At 33.9% G+C, this 25,310-nt stretch overlaps 1 protein-coding gene across 1 annotated transcript in view; it reads right to left on the bottom strand.

Moving 5' to 3' along the window:
- The window catches only part of LOC124357316 (paramyosin, long form), a 51,357-nt gene extending 33,009 nt beyond the window's left edge, over window positions 1-18,348 (bottom strand). Inside the window, exons 1-2 of the mRNA XM_046808995.1 lie at window positions 18,118-18,348; window positions 11,886-11,942 (exon numbers count right to left, since the gene is read on the bottom strand). Coding sequence (XP_046664951.1) covers window positions 11,886-11,942; window positions 18,118-18,228 — 168 coding nt within the window. The 5' untranslated portion in view covers window positions 18,229-18,348. The remainder of the gene's footprint in view (window positions 1-11,885; window positions 11,943-18,117) is intronic.
- Between the last annotated feature and the right edge of the window lie 6,962 nt (window positions 18,349-25,310).

Raw genomic sequence — 25,310 nt, 5'->3', positions numbered from 1 at the left:
CTAGAAATAAAACGCAGAGAAGCGAAGCTTGTATACGGACAGAGACGGCTGTGGCTTCAAGGTTATACATAGCTTACATTGTGGCTACTCGGCTTAAAATGCTAAAAATATTTTCTTTGTTTAACACTTTCCCTGGGACGAAGGTTTTTGAACAGACAGAGACGGCTATGGCAAGGTTAAATAGCTTACATTGTGGATACTCGGCTTAAAATGCTAAAAATATGTTCTTTGTTTAACACTTTTCCTGGGACGAACGTTTGTGAACAGATAGAGACGGCTGTGGCAAGGTTAAATAGCTTACATTGTGGATACTCGGCTTAAAATGCTAAAAATATGTTCTTTGTTTAACACTTTTCCTGGGACGAACGTTTGTGAACAGATAGAGACGGCTGTGGCAAGGTTAAATAGCTTACATTGTGGATACTCGGCTTAAAATGCTAAAAATATGTTCTTTGTTTAACACTTTTCCTGGGACGAACGTTTGTGAACAGATAGAGACGGCTGTGGCAAGGTTAAATAGCTTACATTGTGGATACTCGGCTTAAAATGCTAAAAATATGTTCTTTGTTTAACACTTTTCCTGGGACGAACGTTTGTGAACAGATAGAGACGGCTATGGCAAGGTTAAATAGCTTACATTGTGGATACTCGGCTTAAAATGCTAAAAATATGTTCTTTGGTTTAACACTTTTCCTGGGACGAACGTTTGTGAACAGATAGAGACGGCTGTGGCAAGGTTAAATAGCTTACATTGTGGTTACTCGGCTGAAAATGCTAAAAATATGTTCTTTGTTTAACACTTTTCCTGGGACGAACGTTTTGTGAAACAGATAGAGACAGCTGTGGCAAGGTTAAATAGCTTACATTGTGGTTACTCGGCTGAAAATGCTTAAAAAATATGTTCTTTGTTTAACACTTTTCCTGGGACGAAGGTTTTTGAACAGACAGAGACGGTTGTGGCAAGGTTAAATAGCTTACATTGTGGGATACTCGGCTTAAAATGCTAAAAATATGTTCTTTGTTTAACACTTTTCCTGGGACGAACGTTTGTGAACAGATAGAGACGGCTGTGGCAAAGTTAAATAGCTTACATTGTGAATTACTCGGCTGAAAATGCTAAAAAATATTTTCTTTGTTTAACACTTTTCCTGGGACGAAACGTTTGTGAACAGATAGAGACGGCCTGTGGCAAGGTTAAATAGCTTACAATTGTGGATACTCGGCTTAAAATGCTAAAAAATATGTTCTTTGTTTAACACTTTTCCTGGGACGAACGTTTGTGAACAGACAGAGACGGCTATGGCAAGGTTAAATAGCTTACATTGTGGATACTCGGCTTAAAATGCTAAAAATATGTTCTTTGTTTAACACTTTTCCTGGGACGAACGTTTGTGAACAGATAGAGACGGCTGTGGCAAGGTTAAATAGCTTACATTGTGGTTACTCGGCTGAAAATGCTAAAAATATGTTCTTTGTTTAACACTTTTCCTGGGACGAACGTTTGTGAACAGATAGAGACGGCTATGGCAAGGTTAAATAGCTTACATTGTGGATACTCGGCTTAAAATGCTAAAAATATGTTCTTTGTTTAACACCTTTCCTGGGACGAACGTTTGTGAACAGATAGGAGAGACGGCTATGGCAAGGTTAAATAGCTTACATTGTGGATACTCGGCTTAAAATGCTAAAAATATGTTCTTTGTTTAACACTTTTCCTGGGACGAACGTTTGTGAACAGATAGAGACGGCTGTGGCAAGGTTAAATAGCTTACATTGTGGTTACTCGGCTGAAAATGCTAAAAATAATGTTCTTTGTTTAACACTTTTCCTGGGACGAACGTTTTGTGAACAGATAGAGACGGCTATGGCAAGGTTAAATAGCTTACATTGTGGATACTCGGCTTAAAATGCTAAAAATATGTTCTTTGTTTAACACTTTTCCTGGGACGAACGTTTGTGAACAGATAGAGACGGCTATGGCAAGGTTAAATAGCTTACATTGTGGATACTCGGCTTAAAATGCTAAAAATATGTTCTTTGTTTAACACTTTTCCTGGGACGAACGTTTGTGAACAGATAGAGACGGCTGTGGCAAGGTTAAATAGCTTACATTGTGGATACTCGGCTTAAAATGCTAAAAAATATGTTTCTTTGTTTAACACTTTTCCTGGGACGAACGTTTGTGAACAGATAGAGACGGCTATGGCAAGGTTAAATAGCTTACATTGTGGATACTCGGCTTAAAATGCTAAAAATATGTTCTTTGTTTTAACACTTTTCCTGGGACGAACGTTTGTGAACAGATAGAGACGGGCGCTGTGGCAAGGTTAAATAGCTTACATTGTGGTTACTCGGCTGAAAATGCTAAAAAATATGTTCTTTTGTTTAACACTTTTCCTGGGACGAAGGTTTTTGAACAGACAGAGACGGTTGTGGCAAGGTTAAATAGCTTACATTGTGGATACTCGGCTTAAAATGCTAAAAAATATGTTCTTTGTTTAACACTTTCCTGGGACGAACGTTTGTGAACAGTTAGAGACGGCTGTGGCAAGGTTTAAATAGCTTACATTGTGAATACTCGGCTGAAAATGCTAAAAATATTTTCTTTGTTTAACACTTTTCCTGGGACGAACGTTTGTGAACAGATAGAGACGGCTGTGGCAAGGTTAAATAGCTTACATTGTGAATACTCGGCTGAAAATGCTAAAAATATTTTCTTTGTTTAACACTTTTCCTGGGACGAACGTTTGTGAACAGATAGAGACGGCTGTGGCAAGGTTAAATAGCTTACATTGTGAATACTCGGCTTAAAATGCTAAAAATATTTTCTTTGTTTAACACTTTTCCTGGGACGAACGTTTGTGAACAGATAGAGACGGCTGTGGCAAGGTTAAATAGCTTACATTGTGAATACTCGGCTTAAAATGCTAAAAATATTTTCTTTGTTTAACACTTTTCCTGGGACGAACGTTTGTGAACAGATAGAGACGGCTGTGGCAAGGTTACTTACATCGTGAATACTCCGCTTTAAATGCTATTCGTTTGGTAAAAAAGTTCTCAGGGTTTTAATAGGCTTCAAGATGGTGCAACGTCAGTAATGCTGACTAGGTTCAATCGAAACAAGAGCCAGAGGAATCATCACATTTTTGCCAACGTGTATCGATTCAGTCAACGTAAAAATTTGGTGCTCGGGATTCCATGAAGTCGACGAAAGGCGTTTTTGCCTGGTCCATATTAGCGAAGGTTTTACCGGTGGAAAAGGTTAGTGAAGTGCTTGAAAAGGTGGTAGTTGTATAGTGAGAGGTCTGGGGAGTATAGGGGTCAGGCAGAACTTCTACGTTCAATTCGTTTAATCTTCGGACGGTTATTTGGATAACGTGTGGACGGGTGTTGTTGTGAATTAGGATCGGACCTATTTGTAAATTTCGTCGATTTTCTTAAAATAGGACTTTATTGTGATGGCTTGGACAGGTTCCAAACATTTTAGTGGATCACGCCGGCTACAGACCACCATACTGTAACCATAGTCTTCTTTTGGTGGGTTTTCGCCTTTTGGAAGTGATTTGGAGGCTCGTTGGCGTCCAACCACTGCCCTGAACATCTCTGGTTATAGTACAGGATCCAATTTTAATCGCACGATTCGATCCACAAAAGGACCATTTTGGTTTCGCAGAAGCGAAGAAGAAAAAACCTCGAACGTGACAATTTTTGTCGATCGAAGTTATGGTGCACCCAATTTTCAAGCCTTTTCACCTTTCCAATATGTTTTAAAGCATGTAAGACTGCTTGGTGACTGAAGCCTAGTTCTTGCACAATCACTTGAGCCGTTTGAGATGGGTCAGCTTCCACCTGGGTCCTCAATTTGTCGTAAACAATATTAACATAACAATATTAACATAACACCCTGAGAAATTTCGTGCCAACCTAATACCAATATTTGTTTTGTGTAGCATTATTGCTTGGACCAATATTGTGGTTATATTTGCCGAATGTATCATTAAAGGATTCTCGTAAGGAAAATAAACATGATTTTGAGATCCTGTCGCGTTCAAAACTTTTTGTTTACATTTGTTTTTGTAGACACTATGCCATATTTGCACCAAATTATCTAAACATTTAGCGCAATTTTTTGAACTGTGTTTTATATGAGTTCGTTGATCGGTGAAATCTGGAATATTGGTGTTTTCTTAAGCGTATTTCTAAGTTTCGAGGAGATAAAAATTGAATTCAGAACTTACAGAAAGAAGTGTGTGCCTATTGCTACTATAGACATTAATATAAACTATAAAATAATAGAAGCAGACTTTACATAGATTAAGTGTACTAGATCTTGAACAGTGTAGTAAGCCACATACACAACGTACTATAAAGCACTTTAAATCTTAATTTAGAGACATTCAAAGTTTTTCTTTTTTTTACAGTCCAAAAAGATTGGAATTCACTATAGCTAGTGAGTCAGTTTGAGGGAACTACATCTCCTTTAATCACAAGAGCTCAAAGCTGGCAACATTATTTGGGGTTTAAATTAAGTTTTAGTCCTGTCACAAAGGGAATCATAGATATTGCCAAACTATCAGCTTAAACACCCAATATGCAATGGTTGTGTATTTAAGCTAATCAATACTGTAACTACTAAGGGGACTTGTCTTTTACTATGATTATTAAATTGTCATTTTTCAATACTCACGTTATTTTTTGTAGGATCTGAATATATTTTAAACAGTATGTTGATTATACGATTGTGACAAAGTTCCTTGCAATTTTTAATGATTATTAAAAAATTAGTTTTATCTTTAAAGAACGTTGCTCTACAATGCCCATAACTAGGGTTGTTGCAATATGAGGCTAGTTCCGATATTTGTTATCGATATCAATATCAAGCTTGGATATCGATACACCGATATTATTGAATCCAAATATCGATATCCTTAATATCGACCGATATCGATAAATAAGGAAAGGGGAACGATTAAATTGGTGTATACAACCTTTGATTGTATGAGAGTGTGTAACTAGTATAATCAAAGATACAACTTACGAGTTCATTTCCAAAATGATGTTTTTAAAACAAGTACAACTTAATACATTAAAAAATACCATTATTTAAAGATAAAAAAAGAAATTCCTTAAATAATTCAATTTAACATTTTCTAACTAAGAATCATTTGAAGCACAATTATTAAAAAACAATTTCCAAAATATAAATAAAAATTACAATTTTAAATTTCAATATAAATCTATAAGAATCTAAACTGGGTTTTAAGAACAACACTTTCATTTTAAAAAGCAACTATATTATATATGCTTAACTGAACCAAGCATCGTCTGGTTACTTTTTACTTAATCTGCAAAGTTAATTTCTTTGCTGGCGTTGCATTTAACAACTGAACAAAGCAAGTTGTTTGAGTTTTGCTTTCGTAAAACGAATAAAGCCAAAATAATAAATAATTACAACTTTTCATTCAGTATGATATCAAAACCCCGATATTTGTATATTTCTTCCGATATCACGATAATATCGGATAACTTATATCGATATCAATATAGGATATATCGAAACGATAATATCGATATATATTGATATCGATAATATCGCAACATCCCTACCCATAACTAAGATCTTAAAATCTCTTAAGAGATATCGCAAAAAAGCAGAGGTAAAAGTTGTTTAAGATTTACTTACGCTAAAAACGTATTATTTAAAGTACATTTTGAGAAAATATTAACTTAAAAAATTTGCGCAAATGCTAAAGACCGCCGTCTTAAAACTTTTTACTGGTTGTGACAGTTTAGCATTATATCGCATAAGTACAGCCATTTCTTGTATATAAGTTTTGGTTTACGGTGGTTGTTGGTTTCTGGGACCAAATGCAAAAAATGGTTTGGAAATTTCATTATGCGGGTGATTACAACAGGTTTGAAATTCGCCAGCAAAACCACCATTCAAAAATTAATCCATCTATTAAGGCATTACATAAATGTAATTCTATTGAATATAAATTTAAAACTAACAAAATATTGTAAATTTGAACGTAGAAAATTGTTTCCGTTAATAATATTACCGTAACCTGTGAACATTTCTTTATCGGCTTTCTATTGTACAAACCAAACAGTCTACCTGCAATATCGCAGTACAGTAGGCACGGCTATTATCGCGAGATAACCGAATCAAGCAACGTCGAGCGGTGCTGAGTAACCGAATCAAGCGAGCGTCGAGCGTGCTGCTGCTAGGATGGGTGACCGCTGAGCAATCCTGTCCCTTTGCAAGCCACCTAATTTTTAAATTTCTAACCCGTAAATTTTTAAACTAACCAAAATATTGTAAATTTGAAGTAGAAAATTGTTTCCGTTAATAATATTACCGTAACCTTAACATTTCTTTACATCGGCTTTCTATTGTACAAACCAAACAGTCTACCTGCTTAAATCGCAGTACAGTTCACGGCTATTATCGCGAGAACCGACCAAGCAACGTCGAGCGTGGCTGCTGCTAGGATGGGTGACCGCTGAGCAATCCTGTCCTTGCAAGCAGCCCGCCTAATTTTAAATTTCTAACCCGTAAATTTTTAATTTCTCTCATAAATATATAATATAATATTTGAGTTTGTATACAATTTTTAGGTTCTTTACATTAAATTAGTCCCCAATAAAACACAACATAACGCTATTTGTTCAGTTAGCATCGGGGATTTTTCAGCGAAACTGTTTGTCAGTCAAATAACGTTAGGGATTAAAAATACAAATTTGGAAATAATAACATAACTAATAAACTAATTAAAAAAGAAAAGTGTATTTTTTACATTCTCCAAATTCAATGAGGTTGCTATGATTTCATTTATTGATCTATTGTACTCAGTTTTGGCAACTTCGTATGTGTTCCTTATGGGAAACTTACAAATTCCGAAGTGTAATATTTGAGACAGACTAAATCCTTTACACGTGTGGAGGTATAATACGAAGAAACCAACCAAATTTGACCCAGAGTAGAATTATAATGTTAAGTACAGCTTTTCATTGTTCTTGAAAGTTTGTTTAGGAACTGGTGCACCTTCAAAGAGTATGTAGAGGAATGGGTGTTTACAGAAGTATGCAGGTCCCGGGAGTGGAGATGAGACCGGCAAAGCAGCGGGCCGGGGTCTGTGTGACGTCACGATAGAGCTATTAATAGACCCGGCGTAGTAACTCGAGCTGAGGGGTTTACTTGGCGATACTGTACGTCTGGTACGGCTGGGCGTCCTACTAGTGTAGTCTAGTATCCTGGTACAGTAACTCGAGCTGAGGGGTTTACTTGGCGTTACTGTACGTCTGGAACGACTGGGCGTCCTACTAGTGTAGTCTAGTATCCTGGTACAGTAACTCGAGCTGAGGGGTTTACTTGGCGTTACTGTACGTCTGGTACGGCTGGGCGTCCTACTAGTGTAGTCTAGTATCCTGGTACAGAAACTCATTCAATAATCAAAGCCTTTATTGGCAAAAACTTATTGTTTCATAATTACTTTAAGAGACGCTATTATTTTGGAGCACTTTCAGGGTGAAAAAGAACCTCTTTACTGCTGCGTTTGAAGGATTGCAGATAGAAATTTGGAAAATACAAGTATTCCAGGATCAAAGGATTTATCCTTTTTTGCAATCACAATTTTTGGATCATTTTTAGAAGAGGAGCGCAATTTCAAAATATATTTTCTACAGAAACAGGACAGTTATTTTTACGTTTATTGAACCTTATTGGACAGTTACTATCTTAACGAAGCAGAATCATGAATTGTAGACCTTATCTAGGTAATCGTTATCTTTCCTTATCAGCTGGCGCGAGTGCTATCTGCTGCGGTATGCAAACCGCTATCTGGCATCAAACAAGCAATGTTTGTTTGTATGATGTGCCAGATAGAACGACCGCCACGTTAATGTCGTGTATTAAACATAGTATTTTGCCTGGAACAACCATAATTTCTGATTTGTGGCCTTCATACAACGGTATACCAAATATACGAGTACCTGGAATGCAGTTTCAGCATCTCACTGTGAACCACAGTCAAAACTTTGTGGACCCAGCAACAGGTGCAAACACGCAAATGGTAGAGTCTATTTGGGCTTCTGCCAAAAGAAGAAATAAAAAAGAATGTGGAACGAGAAGAGATTTAATCTAACCTAACCTCCTTCTATTGGCCTCCACAAGTTTAAAAACTTGTCTAATATGTGTAAATATATATTAGTAACAAATATTGTTAGTTTTTACTGTCCATATTTATTTTGAAATTGCGGTCCTCTTCTAAAAAAGATCCCGATTTGTAAATGGTAAATGATGCTCCATGCCCCGGAAGGAGTGCGCTATATCTAGTCTAAGAATTTGGGGAAAGAGATTCTCCAATTGTAATACGTCACAATAATAATGATACTACATTTATTGTATTTTTCACAATTTTATATTGTATAGCAATCGTCACGTCAAATCATATACCCTAAAAGAACCCAAATCTACACATACACACAGTCAAACTTACGTTGCGTACATTCACTCTTGCAACAGTCATACTACTTTAGATCCAGCACCTTTCAGAGATTCCAGCGGCTCATGATGAAATCATCAATTGAATAAAACGCTTTACACACCAAGAGATTGAATTGTTGGAATTGTTATACTTTTTATAGGACCTTGTTGATTAGTCTGACGCCCATCTCTTGTGGAAGATGTTGTGATAGTGACAGTCTGTCACATTTAATTCGGAAGTTGTCTCGTCTCTGGTTTTATCATCGGAACGTTAGAAAAACTAGGGGTTTTAACACAAACCATGTTATATTTTTATTCTGTAATCGTATCAAAGTTGCAATGTGCTCTATCACTAAAACTCTCAAGAGTTCATCCTTTTTTGGTAAAGGTAAACAGCAGATCCCCTTTAAGAATTTGTATTACAACATCAACAACCTAAATGTAATATATCTGTTGGAGATTAATAACACTTATAATACTCCAAATTTAGATTTCGATGTCTCTTTTCTCGGGGAGGGGGGAGGATCCCATCTAAATTTTGTACATTCCAAAAAGTATGTATAGAAATGTAAAGCCCAAGAAATATGACCCCCTATCCAATTTCATTGTTTTTTTTGTCGTTCATGTTATCTACGGCTAATGCTAAGAATGGTATCCTTACTATTAAAATACGGCCTTTGTTTTGAATTTAAAACAAGCTATCTATCAAACCTCCACCATATTAGTAAGATATAATTTTCAAACAATTATGGCAGGTTTCTCACAAAACATCGTCATATGCTAGTTTTGACCTAGTTTAAAGACCTTCTTTCCTTAAAACATTAAAATATTTAATTTTTTATATTTATATGGATCACACGTAAATTATTTAAAATATTGTTAGATTTCACTAATACCATATTTTAGTTCCCATTAACTCAGAACAATGTTTGTATGAGTAATAGAACGTATTTTGCTACTCATTGTTAACTAAGGGCAAACAATGTTTCAATGGATAGGTTTCGCCATTGATGTAATAAATTATGAGAAAGAGCTGCATCATAATTCTAACAATAAATCGAAGGCTATAGAGCTGGAAGATGATAATACTGTCTCAATTTAAATTTTTTAAACTCGCATGATTTGAGAAGTACAACGCGTTAGGATGATTTGTCTCAAGGTTATTCAGCTGAGGGACTAAATCTTCACCCTTACAAAAGTAAAGATCCATAACAATTTCTTGTAAACAGTTTTATGGCTGTTTCTATATCAACATGGTTAATATCAGGTACAGTTTATGTCCTATTCATAACCTCATACAATTCTAGCCATGCTATTTAAAATTTTACTCGTTTACTGTTACTCGATACTATCTGACTCATGCTGGTATTAAAAGTAAAATAAAGATGTCTTATTTTACCAGACGAAGTTAGGGCTAAGAAGCCCTCTATAACACTTAACCTGGGGATCAACGGCTTAAGGGTGACTTCCGAACCACCACCACCGGGCAGGCGGGCTGCTTGCAAGGACAGGATCGCTCATCGGTCACCCATCCAAGCAGCAGCCACGCTCGACGTTGCTTGATCCGGTTATCTTGCGATAACCGTTGTACCCGCTACACTGCGCCATTGGCCATTGGCCATTGGTATTACGGTCCCTCGTTTAAAAATTTAATAATTAGAACGTAAACTATTGTTTAGTGAACAATACAATTACGAAGTAAGTTAGTTAAACAATCAAGCAACAATAATGCTTGAAGTGACTAGTGAAAAATTATTTAAATACTTGTACACAAATAAATTGTGGCTGGAGGTTCTTAAATATTTTTTTCCAAACGAATATCTTCCTTATTATTACTTTTATTAAATACTGATCTGTATAGGCGTTACGCATTTGCTTCTGTGTGCATTAGGCACAACCAATTCGTGATCCAACGTTGTTTGTCAGAAGACCCTTAAAGACAATAAGTCAAAGACAGTGCATATTTTATTTTAAACAATTTTTTTATTCATCATTCTAACTCAATTGATTTTCAGGGAGTCAGCATTTATTTATTCGTTATGCTACCGAAATAAAATTTGGAATTATATTTATTTTATTTATATCTATGTATTGATATAAATTGTATTGAGCATAATTTCAATCTGAAGTTAAAATACAAATTTGACAGTAAATAAAAAAAATAAGTATATTGTAATTAATAATTTATTGCGATGTCAAGCACAATCTCCTCCTCACGTCCAAAGATATTTGAGAACATAAAAATTTTACTTGTCGTGATTAATACATAGATCTCATTGTAATATAAGAGATAATAGAAGTAGTATGAAAATCATCTGAAAGCTTCTGGAAAAATTTGTAGAATGAGATAAATTGATTATTTTACATTTGTATTGTACCGTGAATCAGAGGTAATTTAAGTTTATTTAATAATATATAAAAAAAAAACTGGTATCAGATCATTCAAATTTTATCTATCAGCTACAGTACTTCTGTTGAAAGTAATGTTTGTACAAGCATGGCAAAGACAAGTCGTGGGTATATCGGTTAAATGCCATTACATTTTTTACATTCTTTAAAGTTAATTTTTGACATGTGAGGTTTGAATGGTTGACCGGAGTTATGGGGATATTGGCAGTTTCCTATGATAGGCGTTTCACAAAAATAGATGTTTCACGATCAGAAATGTATTGTTTTCAAACTGGCTATTAATTTATTCCATTTTTAATATTTAATGATGATTTAATTTTCGTTTTTAGGTGACAGTATTTGTTGTTGACTTGATGACGCACTGCTTGTTTTTTGTGGTGACCAACCACTGTCCCTCATAGAGCGCTTTATTTTGATTTGTTTATCTGGCATATCTTGCCATTATGTTATTGTTTTGTCCACTTATAGAAGAAACCGCGTTTCAGACCTTTAGACTAAACGTTTCTGAATCTTGAAGATAGTAAATATTCTTTACAATCTTCAAATGTTCAGATGTTTGCCATCTGTTTATACCAATGTTTTGTACCATTGTATTTTAGGGAAAATCGAATTTTCTAGCCAGCTTGCTATCAAAGATGACAGACTAGAATTAGCTTATAATTATTAGAGTGAAATAAATTTTTATATTAAAATATTAAGTACTCTGGGGTAATTAAGGAAATTGCAACACATGAAACCCGTTCTGTACAGGTACTGACTAATATGTTGAATTTGAAGATGTTTCAACTCAAGGTTTGAACAAACAATTGTGCTCTCTTGATTAAGTCATCGCTTCATATCTCACGTAACAAATTCAAGTGGAAACTCTCATGAGAGTGTAGCAATTCCCATTATTTGTCTGTAAATATACAACGATACGAGATCAAGGATATTCACACTGTCTTCTACATTCCATAATATTCTATAATATATTCCATATTTTACTCACCCTTGCTCGCAGCTCTCGTTCGCTCTCCAAGTCCTCCTGAAGGAGCCTGATCTTGTCCTGCAACAATGTAATATGTTAGTCCTGTATATTTTAAGAAGTTTAAAAAGTATAGAATGCTTTGTAAAGGAAGATTTTTAAATGTCCACCTAATTTTTGTATTGGAAAGGGTTCAGGCTATAACAAAGCCAAGGGTATTAGTAAAGAATGTAACCCCATTGTGGCATTGTTAGAAAACAAGTAAGTTCCAATATTTAATAAGATACAGATTTCGAATTTGGCTTTGTTGAAACCGAAATGACATAGTTTTATGGTATATAATTTCAGAATGGACCTTTACGTTGAAAGTTAACCGTAAATCAATGTTTAAATTTATTTCTGTTTGCATGTTGTTACTATCTTCACCTCAAATGTTTCATGTTTGTGTATAATTATGTCATAAATTATTCACATCTGACTTATGCATGACAATTAAGTTTATAAGATGTATTAACTATACAAAGATGAAAGTGTCTGTTCGGTGCATTAAAATAAAACTGTTTCTGTTTATGTATTTATTACTATAAATAAAAAACTGTATGATTATTCATTGGTAAAAGTTATACAATGTTACAATTTAAAAATCATTGACAAGTGTATACAAAATAATTAATACGGCTGCAAAAGATTTTTATATAATTTTTTGTCTTGTATTAATTTAACAGTTGATTTTAAAGACAATTTTGAAGAGCTGTAAGTAAAAATTAATATAACTTGATTATAGACTTAATGGTTTAGGTTATTAACCAACATTACCTTGATTAAAAGTAATTTAAATCATGAGAAATTTTAAGAATTTAAAAAGAAGTTTCAAATTTCAAATTTATTTCATAACTTAAGTATTTCTTCATAATGTGCTTGATTAGTACATTATGTACTTTTGTAAAGTTACTTTATGTGTTTAAGAGGGTAAATATTAAAATAACAAACTTTTTTCCAAAAGGCAACAATAACTTACTTAGTTATTGAAGAAATAACAGTCCAGGGTCACTTGTAATTATGATTATGAATATTATTTTGCATTTATTGTGAATAAAATTGAGTTTATCCAGACATATGCGATCTGTGTTGTTTTTATATTACAGTAACACTTTACACTGAAGTTTCTTTAACATAAAGATACTGAGTGTAAAAATATAAATTTATTCCACTTAACAGAATTTTAGGGGAACAATACAAAAACGTTAAGGATACTGTACATTCCCAAATTGGGCAAGACAGTTCGTGTTTTAACAAGGACTTATCGACTTACATGTTTATGATTAGAAGACGCGGGTCCGCGTTAAGCAGAAACGCACTTTTTTGAGGCTTGTAAATTGTAAAATAACAAACTATGTTTTGTTTATTACATTGCAAATATTTCTGTGTTTTGTCAAAGATATGGATTTTTAAATTGCATGATTACTCGGTTTTTGGAACACAAGGACTTTAAACAAGGTGTTGTTTAGATACATAGTAAATTTGTTTTTCAGAAGAATATGATAATTTGAAAATGTGAGACGTACTTGATGTATAAATAAAACATAATAACATTATTACTTCATAATAAAAATAATATTATTATTTACAAATTTTTATATAAATTTTGTTTTTCATATGGTTTAAAATGTATTGTTATTTTATCTAAGAGATTAATCGTAAAACATATATCTGTATTGTATACAAGTTTATGAAACCGGAGAAACTTCTCTTTGTTTATTATATATATTTTAATTCAATAAAAAGGGAACTAAATTAAAAAACGAATTTAAATACATCAGTATAACATTTAAACTAAACTATAGGCTTGGGAAAATGTTTTATTATATTTCATCATTAAGTGTAACACATATATAGCAAAATTGGAATTCATAATAACGCAATCCAAAATTGATTCTAAACTACCTTTAATAACCTTATTCTTCGGAATTTTTTCACTATAAAAGGTCATTATAATTCTCGCGATCTGAGTAATTTATTTATAAGTACCAGGCGGACCATTTTTTAACCTTTTGTATTAAACCATGTCATAACAACTGCAACACATGTTGGTACCTTGCTGAAAATGTTATAAATTGTGACATCTCGTATATTAGCATCAGTATTTATTTTTTTATTTTTTTGTCTCTGTGGCATTTCTTTGCTTTACTATCGCCAATGCAGTGCACCATTTGTTATCTAAGTTGTTCAGTTTTTGTTTTCGTTGTTGTCAACATGATTGCTTATAGATTCAATGTTCTGATTATTTAAATTATTACGAAACGCAGGAATTGTTTTGAAGTAAAGAATTGTGAAAAATTGAGTTTTTAGACAAAGAGAAATTCACATTCTTGAAGTTTAGACAAAGTCGTTTCGAAGTTCTATTCCATACGATTATGACTCTATGATTAGTAACTATTGGTTTTGTATAGAATTAAAACTATAGAAATTGTAAATTTAATAATTTTTTCAGTCCAATCCTCAAATTAAAATCAATTAATTAATAAATTTGCTGTCTTTCGTGTTCATAATTAAAATATAAGTTTTGATGGTGAATTTCATTCAACCTCTTAATTTCAAACAGCCTGATTGACCTACTAAGAGTCATTGTTCCGACAGGCATTTTAATTTTATCCTTATAAGAACATAGTTTAACTTTCAACACTTGTTTGCTCTTGTATAGTCGATTTATGGGGGATGGTTCATTAAAATACTCATCCAAACGCTTTTCTGTAAATTTGAACATTTTTATTGGTTATTCAGGAAAAATCTCAAACATGTTTACGTCATCGTTTAAATATTCTAAAATTATACTCCTTACAAGAAAAACTAAAAAGGAGTTCTATGCGTTGTAATAACATATTAAAAATTAGCCATTTTCCTTAATTCGACGGCCAATGAAATAAAGGCTAACAGTGATCGTGGTTGTTCTTACCTGGTAAAACTTAAGGTTGTTTGAATATAAATAACCTGATCAATGTATTTTTACTGTTAAATAATTCTGGACGAAAAACTTTTATTGCAGTTTATTTTACAGTGCAATGTTTATTTTGGGGTGTTTAATTGGGGAAGTCATGTATCCAACAATTCCTAAATCACTGTTTCACATTATATATTTTGCTAAAATTGTTTGGTTATTTAACTAATATATTTTTTGCCATTTAAAGTTTCTATTAATTCCAAATCTTTACCCCTCCACCCCTCTTATCTAGTCTCTATATAGGTGCTGTCACAGTGCAATGTGGATAAAAATAGGACAACATATGTATAACTGTTATAATTACACACATGTAAATGTTTAAAGAATATGGATTTTGGTTGTGACATCCCATATTAGTATGATAAGATATGTTTAATTTAAAACCAACAAATAGTCTACACGATTGAGTTTTATATGCCAATGGTTAGTTTTGGTCTTCTAATAAAACGTAGGGACGTATGGGTATGGTATATTTTTATATTAAAAATGCAAAGTCAAATGGACAGAAAATGAATGATTTTGGTATATACGTGTATTATTAAATTACGACCTTGTTTTTATTTCTGGAATACTAAACACAATGGTGTCTAAATTCATTGATCTACTTAAATGGTGTAGCAAAGGTGGAAACTACTGTAACGTGAATGAAATGTTGTGAGGTTATGTTGCCACTTTATTTTTTTAATAATCACGGTTTTGTGCCAAAACTGGAATTTGGCAAAGTACGGCTTTTGTCTGGAATAGTACGACGGCGCTGGTATGCAATATAGATACAGCGTACGTGAAGCGGGATAGCGAGCGCGATGAAGGCGTTGGCAAGCGTCCTGCCCGCGCTATTCGTGGAACTAAAGTAATGAGGTCAAAAACAGCTGTGATTCAGATGCTTTCCAACTGAGTCTAACCTCAATTTAGAACCGAGGCGATTCTGTTACTTACCGGCCAGACTACTAGACACTTTGCCTGTTGCAAGATTTAATTCTACAAAAAGTGTTGAAATGTATATCATGTGATTTTTCTTAATAAATGCACTTGATTAAATAAATATTTAACGCTAAAAACACAGTTAATGTAAATCATTAAAACTGAAGCTAGGTTATGTAACATATTTGCAAACTTCCGATGTTAATTTTTAGTTTAGCTTGGTTATTGAGTAATTAAGAACACAATGTAACTACTAAATAAAAGAATTGCTTATAGTGTTTTTAACTTTTGATTAACTTTGTTTACTGGAAATAAACTCTCTTGATAAACACTGAATTATTACAATTTCTGTGAACAATGAGGTAGTGACAGGCAAAATAATCTCTAGCTGATTTAAAAATGCCTCAAAATAAACCGTAAATAATGTTAAAATTTGAAAGCTTTAGGCAATGCTGAGTATAAATATTCGTTTACATTGTTGTACATTGTTGAGCAATCACATTGTTAATACAAAAGAAACAAATGGGAACTAAATGTTTACTATTAAATACTTCTAATACATGCATTTTGAAGTTATTAAATTCTTTTAATACTCATGTACTACATAATGAATTTGCAATACTCAATTACTGACAATTCAATATCATAAATAATGTCACCAGTTACGGAGATTTTAACTCTCTATAAATAAAATAACAGTCAAGCTTCATATTGATTGTAAAAGTTTTTTTTAGTTCGTAAACAATTCAAAAATTGTTCCTTGAAACCTTTTAAAGGAAGGAGAAGTGCTGGAATGAATATCTTAACAAAAGACTGTACTTGAAATTGAACCCTAAATATGCATGTCAAATAACCAAGTATTACCAATCTTCTTACATTTTAAATAAAAAATATAGAGAAGAAGGTTAAAATTTACATGATGATTGCAAAATTATCGAAAGTCAGAATCCGTGTAAAAACCGACGTGGTCGAATTAGGTTAACAAAGAAACCAATTTAGTCTTTGTACCAATTGAGTGTTAGTGGTAAATCGATTGGTTTTTTATTCGTTAAAATAATATTTTGTTTAAAACAAGTGTTATGTCTCCAAAAATAATCTTATTTAGTGGTGAATAAGATTTTTAAATATTTTACAAAGCTAATGTCCATTTGTCTGGTCTGTTAAACCCAGCACTTCTTCCATAGCCATTGGAATTTTCGTACCGGAGGAGAATTATATTAATTTAACAGTCCACTTAAGTATATTTGGTCTATTTTAACATTTACATTATTTACAAATTAAAGCAACTGATTTAGATTGAATTAGAGATATAAGGAAAGTATCTCATGTATACGAAATGTAGAAAACTGTTATCTATTTATAATTAGAGCAATAATATCGTATTCTAGATCAGTCTATTGGGCCATTCGGTTGTATCTCTGAGAAAAGTGTACATGAAGTGTTCCGAATAAAATCGTACATCTTTGATTTGTATCGATACTTTGTAAAAAATTAAACGAGTATACTTTACTTTATGTGAATTATGTAATAATAATAGTAGTGTGTAGTAAATTTAAATAAATTAGGAATTAAAATAAAGTAAAATGTTCAGTCAAATAAAAAACACTGCAAAATAAAAATAAATTGAAGCAATCGTGTTATTTAATACAGAAAAATGTTCCGATCTTTGGTCAAATTGATTATTTCAATGTATTCTTTGTTTGCATTATTTTCATAGTTGTAATGAATATGTTAACAAATATCCTACCAATTTATTATTTATGAAAATAGGTTGTTTAAATAATATTATATGTACTACTATGAACTTAAAGAGTTGTATACCTATATCTTTTGGGAAATTAAATATTAATCTATTATTAGCAAAACCTTTGCACACTGTAAATTCGGAGCGATGCGGGTTGTACATCTAATTAGTATTATTTTCATCATAATTATTTTATTTCATTCCTCAATACGTTTTATCTCGTTAAAATACATTTGAAAAAGTAACATTCTAAATTTGTGTTTAGAAATTAGTACCGTGAATTGTAATACTTCAGAGATTTAACAACAAACCTCTATACATTAGTTGTTTAAAAAAAAGGCTTCGATGTTTTAGTTGTAATGGCACGTAAGACAGAAAGCAAATTTTATTCTCTTGAATTTCCATAGGTAAAACTTCAACCCTCTTTGTTGTAATTACGCAATACAGAGAGTTTTTAGTGTAATTGACTTATTCGAAATGTGTATTGTTTTTGACGTATATATGTTTAGCTACAGTTAAACTGTGTATTAGGTTATTAGACAGTGTTTATAGTGAGTCTGAGGTTTTGCTAGTGTAGCCGAAGTGTAGCCTACCTCAAGCCGGGTGAGGGCGCTGATGTCGGCCGTGTACTCGATGCTGACATCGGCGTTGGCTCCTCCAGTTGACCGGTAGGTATAGGACTTGGTCGTCTTCGTATGAGACATGTCGCTGTTTGTATCTGCAGTTTCACTCACACCAGTCACTCGGGCCCTCCGACTCCGGGGAATGTAGCGCGCTCGCGGGTAAAGTTCGTCTCAGCGGCGTCGGGACGCTCGGACTGTCGACGCCTGCGCACTGCCCCCTACCTCGCCGCGCCTTGAATCACTCGGGATTCCTCCCTATTGTGTCACCGGTCCTATTTCGGGCTCCATCAACAAGTGGCCGTATCCTCTGGACTCCGGTCGTTGTGGGTGTCCACCCGGTACCTTCCAGGTACGAGAGTACGCGAAGGTTGGCCCACGTCCACATCAGATCCACACCGGTACAGGTGGACGTGATTTATCAAACCTCGGTTAGCCCCGTGGACGTTATCCTTTGTTTGTTTTGGGGCGCCGCATTGTTTGATATTCAGGCTTGTTTTCAAATAAAACAATGCAGGAGTACGCCACATCACATGTTACGCAACAGGCTTCGCTGGGGTTGCTAATACATTTCCAAATATATTATTCTAGGAAAGTCCTGCAGACAGATACATATAAACGATCATACGGAAAATGTGGACTCTTGTTCAATACGCAGACGACACGACTATCCGTGTAAGACCTAAGTCAAAAATGACTTGGTAATTGAAACTCGCATGGAAATTCATTCACGTATTCAATTCTTTGTCGAAAAAACCTTACAATAAACAATCAAAAAATTAACTTTATTAGTTTGAACTTGCGACAGCAAGAAAATAAAAATTTACCAGTGGTCATAGTAAACGATTCTCTTATAGAGGAAGTCGATTATACTACATTCCTAGGAATGCACCTCGATAGAGGGCTGACTTGGAGTGATCATATCGACGTGCTATGTTCCAAAGTTGCCAATGTTATCTTTGCTCTGTGGAACCTAGCAAAATATTGTACTGAAGATGTTATAAAAATGGCCTATTATGGGCTAGTATACCCCATTTCTTTCTTGAGAAATAAGATTGTGAGGTGGCTGCGCAAAATACAAATTTGTTGGCTACAAAAGAATGCAGTTAGAATCATTGAAAATCTAAAATTTAGAGTCGTGTAGAGATGCCTTCAGGAGTTTGGGATTACTGACTTTGCCCTGCCTCTATATCCTGGAGGTGGCCCTGTATTGTAGATACAAATTCGATTTGACACAGGGTGCTCAGCGCAATTTTATGGTTGGACACACGCAATCATAAAACTAATTTTGTCTATGTAGAAGTAAAGTTTCATGAAAAATAAAAAGTTTTCAGATGAATCCGTTTTCGAGATATCTTTCCATATGATACATTCATATTTTGGTTCGTTAAGTTAGGTTTCATAGCAGTGGTAAAATAAAAAAAGTTTCAACGAAGAAAGATATATCAATGCAGGAACGTGATAAAAAATTTCCTCACCTATGTTTAACACTGCACTTCCACTATTACGTTTTTCTTTTAACTTGATGAATAATATTGCCACATGTTAAGATCCCATATGATAGTAATCAGTTTGTTTACATATGATACTCATACTGCTATTTTCTCGTTGCATTAAGACCAATGTCAAAACATTCGCTAACGCTTACCTAAATCCCATAAGAGGACATGCATCATCACCGAACTCAGTGTTACCCATATAAAAATGAAGCTTCATGTACACCTTCTAGCAGTGGAGTCAATGGATGGTTTCCACATCTAATGAAAAATGCAACACTATAAAAGCGAATCAGGCCAAGAATGAATTTTGAGGCTAGTTTTTATTAAATCATCTTAAGCGTCAAGGCATTTTAATTGAATTGGGTAATATGTTTACAAAAAGAACACCTGCAACACGTGACGGCAAATTTTCATAAACCAACTTTCTGTGCATACCAATTAGGTAGTTATCTCTGCCTCTCGTATGTTTTGCCCTCTGGCTAAGGCACATTTAGACATAAAAAATAACGTTTTTATAAAATGTAAAGACACGGAGTTAACAATTTTTTAAATTTTCCTGCATTATACCACTTTAAATATTACTATATGTTAACGAAAACACTACTTTTCCAAATTGTTTATTTTTTCGGACGAGGCCTTTCGAAACCAAAGGTTTCATCTTCAGGTAACTCCATAATCTGTAGTGTTTTCATTAACATTTAGTAATATTTAAAGAATTTTCCAATTGCTCCAAGAGTCTTCAATTATACCAATTCATAGTAAACGTGATATTTCGACTTGTGCAGTATTTCGCAAAGGACCTCAAGACATAAATTTCTGATACCAATTTGACGCAAGCATGTTCGTTCTGATTATTTCATGTCAACCCCCGATTAAAGTGTATTACAAGGAACTTCGGAGCGTAGACATTCTCTAATATGATAACTGCCAACATAACGGCACGACCACTATCAGAGTCTTACAAGTTCCACACACTAGATTTTTATGAGTTTATCATTTGATTTTTCATTGTCAAAAGCCTCACCAATATCGTAATACACACTATAACAATGCTGAAGTAACAAAGTGGTTCGGAGCTCATTCCGGAATATATTGTGTTAAGGAAGTGTACGATAAAATATTTGAGCTCTCCGACACAACTAGTATGTTTGGTTCTGTAAGTATGTTTTGCTAAGGTCGATTATATTAAGGCCTAATGTGTCGCAAACTTATGTTGATTTTAGAAATTTTGTTTCCTCAATATGGAGTGCCCCATAACTATAATTTAGTAAACACAATGCGTACACAGGGGAGAATCTTCACTGGAAGTTCTTTAATTTTCACTGGTCTCACTATGTTCTTTAATCTTTTCTCATCTCAGGGAATTCTTTAATCATCACTGGTCTCAGGCAGTTCTTCAATCTTTGCTGGTCTGAGAAATTTCTCTAATCTTCACTGGTCTGAGGAAGGTCTTCAATCTTCACTGGTCTCAGGCAGTTCTTCAATCTTCACTGGTCTCAGGCAGTTCTTCAATCTTCACTGGTCTCAGGCAGTTCTTCAATCTTTACTGGTCTCAGGAAGTTCTTTAATCGTTGCTCCCTACTACGCTCGCTGCTACAGGACAGTTTCTACGAGATGCGTTACCTGGAATCCTGGTGTGCACAGCTAGATCACTATCACCCTTCGCTGCTAAAGGACAGGCTCTATGAGAAGCGTTACCTGGAATCCTGGGGTGCACAACGAAGTGTCCTTTACTTAACTCAGCATCCGTATACGTCTCGGGTAGATACAAAGAACATGTTTAGTCCACCTCAAACACTTACAAAAGTGCCACCTGACTTAAAAGGCAAAATACCTCACCTCGGTTGGTGGAAGAAACCTTTTTTTCTTTAAACGTTTTGAAGTACCAATTACCTTTCAATACCAAGAACTTGCCATATCAATGAATAATGATACTTCTTTATATGTGTAAAATATATAATTCCTGCATCCGAGATGTAACTATTTAAGAATTGATTTATTAAAAAATATGACACATATTACAGTGAGACACATAACATTGCTATGGTGGGAGAAGTTCATTCAATGCGAATGTTGGGTTCAGCTCTATTTAACCTTCCAAGAGTCAAGTCTGTGATAGCGTCAGTTTCAGGCGCTGCACCAAGAGGAATGTGAAATGAAAATATAGATTTGCAAAGTCTAGAAGAGACGTGCTTTGTATGATAACTCCGCTTGAAATTATTACAAAATGCAGTCCGAAGAAGTTTACTGATTCCATCCTTAAGATTGACTATCCGAGTACAGACTCAGACTCTTCATGAGCGAAATGTGCATGTTTTATCTTAAATTAATATTTATACGAAAAAAAGAAAGGATATAAGAAGAGAGAGAAGGGAGTTTTTAACTTCTTTACTAGTTTGGAGGATGTTTTTTTTTCTATGTGGGTGTAAGCAATTCTTTCTTTGAGTAGGGATTTAGACGCAAAAGAAATTAAAAATAAAACTTCCATCGCCATTAACAAACTTTAAACTTTGCTGAGAATACCTATATACAGTTTTCTAGTTGTTCTAATTTTAATTTATTTTTTAACCATTTTTCGAAATTTATCTTTTTATTCCTCGTGCAATGTACTAAATTATTCGAAATTTTACACAGATTTATTCATGAAATAAACTAAAGACAATACAACATATGACGTACCTAAAACGTCTTTGAGTCTTTGACTATATATCATGAGTAATACTTACAGTAGTAAGCACGTATCACACACACACACACACACACACACACACACACACACACACACACACACACACACACACACACACACACACACACACACACACACACACACACACACACACACACACACACACACACACACACACACACACACACACACACACACACACACACACACATTGCATTATATTGTAAATAAGTCACACGTGCTTCCAAGCACCTGACTCTGTAAATGTATGTACATTTTGGAAATAAAGGTTTTTGTAAACTCTGTAAAACACACACACACACACACACATTGCATTATATTGTAAATAAGTCACACGTGCTTCCAAGCACCTGACTCTGTAAATGTATGTACATTTTAGAAATAAAGGTTTTTGTAAACTCTGTAAAAAAAAAAAACACACACACACACATCTTGTACTGTATCGACTCTCCCCTATATTCTGTTTCATAAGATACTCGCACTGGCAAGTACACATGAGGACGGACAGAATAAGGCTTAAAAGTAGATCAGCCTCTTCTTTTCATAAAAAAGTATCGTAGCTATGGTGGGAAGGATTGATTGAATATGAATATTGCGTTTAGCTCCAGTTCACCTTCCTCTTAGTGCAGTGTCTGGAATCTGACGCTGTCACAGACTTGACACCTGGAATCTGGAGTCAAGTTCGTCTGAAGACATCCAAAAAGTTGGCGACGAAGAAGCTCAAAACTAGCTCTTTACACCGTTTCGACATCAGAGACACCTAAACTACAAAAGATAGTGCAATCTAGGTGAAGAGGCATTCTCATTTTCTCATCAGGTGCAAAAATGAGTGTGGGATGGGTTAGACATGATCCCAAAGCACGGTGGAGCAACCGAGTTTTCCACACACAACCTAGCTTTGGTGGGAAGGTTTGATTCAATGTGAATGTTGAGTTTAGCTCCAGTTCACCTTTCTCATAGTGCAGCGTCAGGAATCTAAGTAAGAGAGAAGGTAAACCGGAACTAAACTCAACATTAAAAAAACAAGTATTCTATATTTGAACAATTTATTATATACATATAATTGTTTACAGTTAAACTGCATATAAATCAACAGCATCAACTATGATGCAGGTTACACTGCAATAAATCCGTTTGCAGTCGTACACACAGTGAATCGAATGTTTATCGAACGGCTGTGGTTTGCATTGGAACGGTTGACTTAACCAACAACAATGCATTAGGAATAGCTCGGCTTGTTTGCATATTTTCTCCCAGCTCTAAAATAGCGTTACTCACATTTTACTGCTCTTGATATATTTAGAGATTGTTTAAATCTTGCATACGGATTGGGGTCAAATTGATTTGTGTTAAAGGAAGCAAGGATTTATGGGAGAAAACTGAAACAGGATACGGACACATTTTAAATAGATAGTGCCCAACTACGTTAAAATTTGTTACCTTTTCAAATTAGATATTACTAGTTGAAATAATAATACAATATGTCTACGCAGTACCAAAGTGTTATGGAGGGTTAGATGTTATTTAGATAACAGCAATTTTCTCGCATCTAGTAAGTAAATTACAATTTTAATTGTGATTACAAATTTTAATTACTCATGATTTAATTACTTTAAAAAGTCTTAACAGTTATTGTAATTTGTATAAAGGAAAATTAACCTTTTTAGTGCCACGGGTAAATATTGTTCTCGTGAATAATCCACTTTCAAAATTGGTTCATTTTTTTAAGAATAGTATTTCACATACAAAAGTAAAATATACATACACACATATACTTTTAAATACAGTTTGTGAGTTTTATTTTACGATGCAGAGTCAAATTTGCTTCGAGACTGTTTTCATTTTATATTGCTCTTTTTTATTTGCTACTGGCATACAATTCCAAATTTATTTTCTAAATTGTAATATTGCATAAATATTTGTAGTAGATACCTAAATGGCGGCTAAAAGTATTCTAAGATGCTAGACTCTCATAATTTCGAATGTCTTGTTTGTTCAATTTACTAACTGGCCACACTACTTGTAAAAGTGGTCAGTATATTTCCAAAAACGATAGTGTTTATAATTTTGTTTGTACTGATTGGAAGTAAATTCATTTATTCATATGTATTATTTTATTCAGTTAGACGGAGTAGAACGGTCAGGAATTGAGCTACAGTGTTTGTGCTACTAGGATAAGTTATCTTTCAACTCTGACGTGAATCAACTTATCAAGTGGTTGTGATTCATATACACTACTTTGAAGATAAGAAAACAGTTAGATTTATTCAAATGTTTAATTATCCTAATAATATTATAGATACAAAAGTTCCTTTGTTTTTTTTTTTTCACGCGTACTCTATTTAACAGAACAGAGTACGCGTACTGTACTTGAGTACGTACGTACTCAAGATGGTACTGAAATTTTACAGAAACATTTTATGTATTCCTGATATGAATATAGGCCTATTCTTATTTCAAAAATCCCTCCGGACTACGACCCACTGGACTCTGAAGCCGCGAAAATCCCATCTTGGTCTCTAAAGCTGATAAATATTAATTAATTGAAAGAGCCTATTAAAAATAATCAAATGTTCCGTGTAAACATTAATTGCAGCACAACCATGGTTTATTAATTAAACCACTATTTTCAATTTGGTTACATTTATAGTGTGAGAGCATAGAGTAAGCTCGATACTAACATTACCACGTTTTCTGCAGACGCTTTTAAGCACAGGGTAAGAAAATATTCAGATAAGGAAATTTAAACGTTTGAGTAAAAGTTTACTTTTAATTGTACATTTTTAATAAATATTAAGTATTATATATAAAAGACAGAGTTAATATCTAACTTTTTCTACAAATTCAAAGACTAGACCCCATCTTAGTTGTTTTTGTCAGAGGGAGGGCTTCTCAGATCTGTGTATGAATGTTCTTGATCAGGTGACAAGGAAAATAAAATATCACACCAAATTACC

This window comes from Homalodisca vitripennis, chromosome 1 (assembly GCF_021130785.1).
Source record: "Homalodisca vitripennis isolate AUS2020 chromosome 1, UT_GWSS_2.1, whole genome shotgun sequence".
NCBI lineage: Eukaryota > Metazoa > Arthropoda > Insecta > Hemiptera > Cicadellidae > Homalodisca > Homalodisca vitripennis.
Note: the sequence above shows the minus strand (reverse complement) of the source record. Positions and strands in the feature narration are given on the sequence as shown.